Source organism: Eleutherodactylus coqui, chromosome 5, assembly GCF_035609145.1.
Source record: "Eleutherodactylus coqui strain aEleCoq1 chromosome 5, aEleCoq1.hap1, whole genome shotgun sequence".
In the NCBI taxonomy this organism is placed as follows: domain Eukaryota; kingdom Metazoa; phylum Chordata; class Amphibia; order Anura; family Eleutherodactylidae; genus Eleutherodactylus; species Eleutherodactylus coqui.
Window position 1 is genome coordinate 22,101,452 of NC_089841.1, and position 9,718 is coordinate 22,111,169.

Consider the following 9,718-nt stretch of genomic DNA (forward strand, 5'->3'; position numbering starts at 1 on the left):
CAACTCAAAGATCTCACCTTTTAACCCCATGCGATTGACCAATTCACTGTGAATTAAATTGACTCTAACTCCACAATCCAGAAATTGGAAAAGTATCACCAGCACAAAGAATCTCAGCGGGAAGGAGCGGCCTGTAGGATGACCTCCCAAGTAATCTGTGAACCTAAAGGAGACTTCCCTCTAGCCTCCAGGCCACCTAGTCTTCCGACCTGAGATCTACAGTGAGAACAAACCTGAACAAAATGCCCAGTTCTGCCACAAAGAACAACAACCTCTTATCTGAATTCTGTCCCCTTTTCTGGTACCATCGGAAAAAGAAACAAATTGCATGGGTTCTTCCACATCCATAAATTCCATAGATGAATTTGAGAAAAACTCGGCATGCTGTTTCCTTACTTGCCACCCACCCAATTCAAATGGTCAAAGACACGGTGTCATCTAAACTGCGAGGAACAGGATACGAAACCAGCAGATCTTTAATTTTGTCACTTAATCCGACACAAAACTGACTTCATAGTGCAGGATCATTCCACCGAGTCTAAATTGCTAAGTGACAAAACTTTGCATAAAGCTTCTCAATGGAAGACCTTCATGGATGCAGACCCCTGAGTTTACCTTTGGCCAGACACACCCTATCAGGATCGTCATTGATCAAACCGAAGGCAGAAAAAAATTATCCACAGAAGACAAAGTCTCAGAAGTGGGTGGTAAGGCCCAGGCCTGAGGGTCTCCCTGCATTCTTGAAATTACCATCCAGACACTCTGAGACTCCTTTCCCAAGTATATGGGGCACAATTAAAAATATAATTTAAAGAACTCTAAATGACACAAACTCCTCTCTGTTTCTCAATAACCAGTGCTTTAAACTGGTTAGACAATGTCTCTATGGGATCCATAGAAAAAAAAACCCTACAGAGAAAAAGTATTGGCTGATTTTATTATGTCACGTCTAACCAGGATGTACCAAAACCGGTTCCTGTGCTAGGTTTACACAATAGAACAGAGAACATAAACCACCACAGGAAATCTTTGGAACAACAGATGCAGAGGGGAATTTCCCTATATGATTCAAAATAATAGACCGTACCTGCCTATAGCGGATGTCCCATCCTGATAAGAATGCACTCAACCCACGATCCTTGGCCACTCACTGTCCCTTTCTGCAACAAAGGCATAACGTCTAAGTAATAATACAACTACAGCACTTGGCTTGAGATGAGCAGGGAAAACAGGAGACCGAGACCGTGGTGTAGCTCTGATTCCACCAACCATCAGATGAAGACTGAGAATAACCAGCACAGGTCCACAACTAAGACAGAGATAAGAGCCCTCCCTAATTGCTAACCATGTAGCAGAACACTCACATAGGCAGTCCCAACAGTGCTACAGAAAGCTGGGAGAAAAATACAAAACCATACCAGCATAAACCAGACCTCCGTGAATAAATACTAAACCCTACCTCAACCCTTCCCGACTCCAATTTGGCAATCGTAATAATCCCTGTATCACTCACCCTTCTTAAGTAATCAGTGATAGAACATGTAATATTATTATACTCCAGGCCCCTCTTGTACTCTTCTAGTTAGTTCACCAGCACCACGTCCTTAGGCAGAGCGTTCCATAGCCTCACTGCTCTTACACTAAAGAACCCCTTTCTATGTTGTATAGAAACCTTCTTTCCTGTAGATGAAGAGGGCGCCCCCTTGTTACAGTCCTGGGTATAAATAGATGCTGGTGGGAAAAGATCTCTCTATTATCCCCTGATATATCTATACATGGTTATTTGCTCGCCCCTCATTTGACACTTTTTTTTTTTAAAGTAAATAACCCTAGTTTTTGCTAACCTCTATGGGTATTGTAGTCCACCCATTCCATTTATTAGCTTATTTGCCCTTCTGTGAACCCGCTCAAGCTCTGATATGTCCTCTTTGAGTACTGGTGCTAAAAACTGTCAGCAAAAACTGTCCCATGTGTGATGTGACCAGTCACTTGTGAGGAAGAACAACGTTCTCGTCATGTGTCCCTAGACCTCTTCTGAATCACCCCATGATCCTACTTGCTTTGGCAGCAGCTGCCTGACACTGGTTGCTCCAATTAACTACAATCCCCAAGTCCTTCTCCATCTCAGTGTTACCCAGTGATTTCCTATTTAGTCTGTAATTGTGACATGTATTTTCTTGTCCATTCAGATAATTATAACCGTTACACCTGTGAGTCTTAATATTAGGAGCAGTGCCAGTATAAAAACATACCTCCATTAAACCAAGACATCTGGACGTAAATCCTAAATAATTGTCAGTACAATTAAGGAAAAAAAGAAATACACTTGTCAGTTAATCAGGAAGAAAAACGCACTTAATTCTGAAAACAAGCATTTGTTGTTCTGCAGTTACTTTGTTTTAATGGGACGACCTTTTATTATCTGGAGCAGTTTATACATGATTATGATCATGTAGAATGAAATACAGCTACAAAATACAAACCTTTATAGAATGAAAGGGCTTCTGTCACCAGCTTCATGAAATTTTGCTTGGAGTTGAGCTCTGGGTCACGGAGGGGGCCGTGCTGGTTTTACCCCACCTGCAGCATACAGAGTGATGGCTCTCCTCCTATACACAGAAGCGGAGAGAGCTGTCAGTCTGCAGGATGTGGGAGGAAAAAGCCAGCACGGCCCCCTCCGTGACTCAGAGGTCAACTCCAAGCCGCTGACGGAAGCTGCTGACGGAATCAATTTACTTTGATATGTAAAACTTTCCACACGACTTCTCCAACCGTCTGCTGACTTTTACAATATTTGTCTCACAGCTTTTGTATCAGGATGAAGATCTGACCGATATTAATACTACAGAGACAAATGTGAGGGGCGATCAGCGGTGTAAAGAGGAGATTCCTACAGGTAACCGCCCAGGTGAGTAGTATCCACTAAATACAGCAGAGAAGAGTCACAGATTCTCCTCGGTCAGCGGCTGCTGATAGTTATGTAGATTTATAAGCTCTGGGATCTGTCAGTTTCCGCTGTATATTCCTGCATTCAGCCAGAGTACAAACTATATATGGATGACATGTGATACCGTTATAGGTGATATCACATGATGGACATTTACGGCACGGACATGAAACACACCTATGTGAGCGGGAACTACTATTCATTATATGGTGTCTATACTGATGAGGGAGAAATGGTTTTCTAATTCTGGGACTGAGGGTCCTTTTACACTGACCAACTCTGATCTGATGTAACCAGTGCTGATCGGTAGGCAGGTCGATCACTGCTGGTTTACTTTTTGTTTTACACGGTCCAAGATCATTCATATGACCGCTGATGCACATAAGCCGGCTGGTCATCTTCTCGGTAATATGGAGAGATATAAAGCTAACCAGTGGGCATTTTTATACTTACTGAAAATCATCGATCAGCTGATAACGCTGGGGAACAAAATTTTTGTTGCATCTATAAAAACTCTTGCTCTTTCTTAATTTAAGTGTGCTGATTTCAAATCTGAAATAGTTTCTCTATAAGCTACAGTTTTTTTAAAACTGGACCCGGGAGTCTCAGAAGGTGGGATGGGTCATATTGCTGAAGGAATATTAGGATATGTGATCATATGCGTTTTTGTTTCTTGTCGATGCCCTTTGTATTGGTCAGCAGAAATAACGGCCACTGCTGTGGTCCGTGGGTTCACGCCGCACCGTGGAATAGCAGGCAGCCCTCTGCATATTCCTTTTGTGCATTCACGAAGAATTTCCTCACAATTATGACACACAATATGAGGAGCCCAATTCTTGTCTTGATTGCCAAGGGAAACTTGAAAATAGGCAATATATGACAAATGATGAAATGTGTAGCAGCCACGTATATAACAGAAGGTGTCAGGACTATTCTTACATTTATGTCTACTTGAAGAAGCCATGATTCAATCTAACAAAAACAAGTGTTTTCAGATAATTTTTTACATTTAAAAACCTCTACAATGATGTAAAAGTGGTTTGTAAAACCTTAATCACCTTGTAGTTATATTCAGTCTAAGCGTCATTGTCCTTTAACTCCAATTTAAAAACCAATGAGTGCCATTAACTGTAACACAAAGAAATTAAAATTGCATGAAAACTAGAGCAGGCACAAAAGAACGGATTTCAGATTTGGAATCAGCGATGCAGAAATATATGGAAATAGTTCTAAAACCTCATGCAACAGAAAATGAAAAAAAAATATGTTTGAACGGGGCTGTCTTTTTTTTTCTCTTTTTTTTTTTTCCCATGACCTGACAATTGGGCTGTGTAAAACGTATTTGAGGTTGGGGTTTAGGGTTAGGTAACCCTAAAACTAACCCCGTGCTGCTTAACTGTAGTGTGTAGTGCACGGCTGCTGAAGGCAATCCGCGTGCATGCTGTGTCGTCACGTGGTGCCGAAGAGCCAATCAGGTGGCTCTAATCAGCAGCGCTGCTGAACTGCGGCTGAAATCCTAAATATGCGCTGAGGACTGCGGGAACCTGTAGAGAGCAGTGGGAGGGACCTTGACTTAACCTGCTAGGTAATGTATTTTTTTTCTTCTTAAATGTAGTGTAACTAGGGCTTATTTTCAGGGTAGGGTTTATATGTCAAGCCTCCCCAAAAATTAGGCTAGGGCTTATTTTCAATGTATGTCTTATTTTCGGGGAAACAGGGTAGTAAGTTGTTAATCCCAATTCACAGCTGCAGCTTTTGGTGATGTTTTCTGCACTGACAGTTGCTCGGTCTTTAAGTGAACTGCAAACCAAGCGACTTCAATATGTAAGCAATTCTCACTCTCTTGCTTTGTCACGACCCGTGTTTACATGGGCCAACAGTTGTCCATAATGACTCTTTTACGTGATTACCCTAGCGACTGTCAGGCTGTATAAAAGTGCCCTTAGATGATGATTACATTTTGCTACATGACTTGTTTGTATAGAAATGTTAAATATCAGGATAATTTTTAAGGTTTTATAATATGAAAAGAAACAGCTTTCTTCTTGGCAGATGACGGTACCTGGAACTCAGATGGACGTCTGCTATTTGCAGATTGTAAAGCAGAGGATTGTGGTATCACACAAGATACATATGAAGAACCAGCCATTATCCCAGATATCCCTTCAGCCCTTCACAGCCAAGATCCATCATCTGATGCTCTTTTACAGGTCCCATCTTCTGATTTATCACAGGCTGATATAAGTCATGGAAGTGGAGAACTTCAAAGAGCTGACGTAAAAGAGAAGCCATATTCCTGTTCAGAATGTGGGAGATGTTTTAGACAGAAATCAGTCCTTGTTAAACATGAGAGAACTCACACAGGAGAGAAGCCGTTTTCTTGCTCACACTGTGGGAAATGTTTTGCAGCGAAATCAAAACTTGTTAGACATCAGAAAAATCACACCGGAGAGAAGCCGTTTTCTTGTCCAGAATGTGGGAAATGTTTTTCAGAGAAATCAGTCCTTGTTAGACATCAGAGAAGTCACACAGGAGAGAAGCCATTTGTATGTTCAGAATGTGGGAAATATTTTACAGGGAAATCAGCCCTTGTTACACATCAGAGAACCCACACAGGAGAGAAGCCGTTTTCATGTTCAGAATGTGGGAAATGTTTTACAGGGAAATCAAATCTTGTTACACATAAGAGAATTCACACAGGAGAGAAGCCATTTTCCTGTTCAGAATGTGGCAAATGTTTTGCAGAGAAATCAAATCTTGTTACACATAAGAGAATTCACACAGGAGAGAAGCCGTTTTCCTGTTCAGAATGTGGGAAATGCTTTGCAGAGAAATCAAAGCTAGTTCAGCATCTGAGAAGTCACACAGGAGAGAAGCCGTTTGTATGTTCAGAGTGTGGGAAATGTTTTACTCGCAAATCACATTTAGTGCAACATCAAAAGGTTCACACGGGAGAGAAGCCATTTTTTTAAACATGTTTTATTAAATTGTACAAGTGATGAATAAGAAATGCATGTAATTACTCTAAACATCTCTTATCCAGAAACACAAAAGGTGTGATATCTGGTTTCTTTTTATCACTCTGTTACATAGAAACAAATTTAGAGACGCAGCTATATGTATCAGTGTGAAAAATTCTAACTGTTCATAAAGTTTACTTGTATAACTTACATGTTTGTATTTGGGCCGATCTTTCTTCTTCCTTTAGGTGATGTTTCCTCAGAACTGATGGAGATGAGGGAGAGCTGATATCCATTATGTGTATAAGTAGTGAGGGGAGAATCACTGCAGATCCCGGACTTAGTAACAAAACATAGATAAAACATAAAATGTGCTAACAATTTATTGTATCACTGCAATCAGAATCTGTGGTAAGAGAGAACATTCTATATAAATTACACCAGCATGACAAAGTAATAATGCACCAAGTGTGGAAATGCTGTTTTTAATCACAAAATCTTACTGTAAAATTTTAAAAAAAGTAAAAAATCAAAACCATAAATGAAATGTTTTCCACACAACCGCAAGGAAAGACAGCTCACCCGGCCTCACTTGTTGTTCTGCTGAAGGTCAGGAAACTGAGATACTTCCAGATTCCAAGCATGTTTACACAGACTTGCAGAAAATTAATATTCGTGGACTTTTGGCGCAACTCCTTTTACCAAAAACATTTTTGAAACAGAATTCACCCGATTCAGCGCGAACAGCTGGAAAGAGTGGTGTGCCAATAACAAGGAAAGTGAAATGGGAAAATTGTTAGGCTTACTAGAGGCGTCAGGATCAGAGAAAGAAGAATGATGGGTGTAGACTGGAGAGATGGGGAGATATATTGCCACAATGGAGGGAAATGTTTTTGTAAAGAGTGCACATGTGCAGTTGGGTGCGGAGAGACTAATAGTCTTCACTGAATAGTGAAGATGTATCTAGAGATGTACAAGATGAAGGTCTCTGAATACATTGGAAGAGTGTGCTAATCAGCCGGTAGGGTTGAAAGTAAGGAATACATGCTAGCTGGACAGCGGAACCAGCAGGAAATGTATGAGTTGATAACTGAGAGTTCCCTCAAATACTCTTATTTATTTTTTGAACAATTTATAATTAAGTTAATAATTGCATTGCAAACCTCTTATCTACTCCAAAAGTATCTATTACTTATGCGAGTACCTGCCCGCTCGTCTCAAAAGATTTGGGTGCCGGCGGCGGGGGAGGAACGGGAGGGATATCTCTCTCTCACTCTCTTCCCCCCCGCTCCTCCCTGCTCACTCCCACCAGCACCTGAATCTTTAGAGACGAGCGGGCAGGTACTTGCATAAGGCATATACTCGCTCGAGTAGTTTGCCTTAGCGAGTACGCTCGCTCATCTCTAGTATCTATAAATGTATTAAATATAATAGGTTTCATGGATATCTGTATATAGGGGATTGTGTGTGCCTTGGTAATAGAATAATAAAAAGTATGATAGATTTACGTGTGTGTATATATTTTATATAATATATATATATAATAAACAGAATCAAGAGGGAGAGTGAAATGTAACGCATGCATTGCCTGCATATAACGGGTCGTATGCACCTCTGTAGTGAATAGGAATAAGATGATACATTGTGGTGACATTTTCTAGCATATATTTTTGCTGATTAAAAAAAATAAAGCCTAATTAATCATGGAGGTTTTTACGACTTTCATTTAAACCCAGTGGGACTAATGAGTTTAATCTATAAATCCATTACAGCTCGCGGTTTTCAAGGTATCACATCTATTTTCCACATCCACTGGTACCTGCTGCAATAGTAATAGCACTAAAATCACAATTCTGCACTACTGATCCATGTTCTAAGAAGCCATTGGTGGTGTTGGACCTATGTTTATTGGTTCTTGTACGGAAGCACTGTGTGGGTCGCCCTTTATACTGTAATCTGCATAAACATTCTAGCAGATAAATGACATATTTGTTGGAAGAATTGATAAAAGATTTAATTGGAAAAGTCTCATCAGTCTGGTTGCTTCTAAATTCAACCACCTTATTCTTTATATTGCCACAACATTTGCCCTTATCACATTTATAGCAGACTGTTGTGTTGTGGTGGAAGTCCAGTATTCCTATATTTTGGGCCTTGGCAGTAGACAGTTGTCAATTTAACATTCTGTATACATATTTCTGTCTTGCTACAAATATAATGTCTTGCTACAAGTTATGCAATAGGTACTTCCGCTTATATGAAATATCTGTTTTATAAACTCTGCTGGATGGGATTTAGCACGCAACCAAGATATAAATATATCTGTTTGTCCGGTTGCATGGGTGATTAAAGGAACTAGGAAGTAGACAATGAACCGAATCTGAGACAAGCTTCCGCTTTCAAGCTACCGCGAAAATTTCCCCAGCGACTTTACTGGAAACGTATGCAAATAACATGGGAGGTTTGTGCAATTTATAGTTCATGATGTAACATCCAATCATATCGAAGGAACCCCACGTGGCTCCAAGACAACCCACTCATTTCATCCACCACCTGATGGCCAATCACAGATGACCGGAGGATGGAAGAATTGCAAGATGCTTATCCAATAATTAAACAATACGTTGTATGCATGTAATATTTGACCTGCCCAGATGGGCGGATTTGTTAAACTCTTAAAATAGGCTACACGCCGATCATTAAAGTTAGAATTGAGGAAGCTATGCATGCTGAACATCGTGTCAGTGTGGGAACTTCTTATGCGCATTATCAATTCAGAATTAATATGGAGGGCTGTAAACATTCCAAATGGAGTAAGGCGTGGTTCCGCAAAGGAAGGTTCCTCGTCAATTGGTGGCCCGTACGGGGATGTGATCGATAGGTTCCATAGAATTCGGACAGAAGACACGGACATATGCGACCTTGGACTTGGTGGGCCCAAAATATCATCAGAACACGGTGAGATAAATTAATTATCTATACCTGTGTGGCTAAGTTCAGGCTCGCCTATGTGCCGTGCCAGGCCGAATTATTTGGATCCGCACGACGACAGGTACTTTAAGTCTCGATCACTCGATAAGAACCTGTCATAAGATACAAAGGAATGTTTACATGCCTGTTGTCTTGAGAGTACTAGTTAATTGGTGACATCAATAGCTGCCCCCGGGAGGGCCTGTACGGGGTGTTTCCACTCCTGAGGGAGGAGGGAGCCGTTCAGGTGGCCTGTTGCAGAGACCCATCAGTGGGAGACTGCCAGAGATAAGTCTGATATGGGATTTCCGCTCCTGCTAGGCCTGCTTGTAGGGTCCGGGAGAAGGGAGCTATCAGACAGTATCCCGAGGGGCAGTGAGACTAAGCCAGCCGTACTGGTGCTCTGTCTATTTGTGTGTGTCCACAAATATTTGTTTATCGTTTGAATGTCCACGAGTAGATCCCTCCGTCTGAGGGTAGATTGATAAACTGTATAGCGACAGAAATGCTAGAGACTCTAGGGCGGGGCATACTGTGTCCGGCGTCTGAGGAGACTTCTATAATCATGAATTTGGCAGCCATGATTGAAATTGCAAGGCAGCAAACAATGAGCCAAGGTTAATTCTTACACCCTCCAGAAAAGTGTGGAAGGGGTGGAGAGTCAAGTTATCATTGATTAATCAAGCAATCTTTCTGTGTGTCCTACCTATATAAAGTTAGTGTGCTTGTTTGTTGTGTAGAGCTAATCCTGCTGAGTTGTTATATAGGAATAGTTTGTTTGTTGGTCATATAGAATTAGTATCAGTAACTGTAGGAAGGGATTGTTAGCAATGAGAATGCA

The 9,718-nt window shown here is 41.0% G+C and overlaps 1 protein-coding gene across 1 annotated transcript in view; it reads left to right on the forward strand.

Moving 5' to 3' along the window:
* Positions 1 to 7,597, forward strand: part of LOC136629009 (oocyte zinc finger protein XlCOF7.1-like) — a 38,186-nt gene extending 30,589 nt beyond the window's left edge. Inside the window, exons 10-11 of the mRNA XM_066605114.1 lie at positions 2,806 to 2,908; positions 5,000 to 7,597. Of these exons, the coding sequence (XP_066461211.1) occupies positions 2,806 to 2,908; positions 5,000 to 5,919 (1,023 nt within the window). The 3' untranslated portion in view covers positions 5,920 to 7,597. The remainder of the gene's footprint in view (positions 1 to 2,805; positions 2,909 to 4,999) is intronic.
* The last annotated feature ends 2,121 nt before the right edge of the window (positions 7,598 to 9,718 follow it).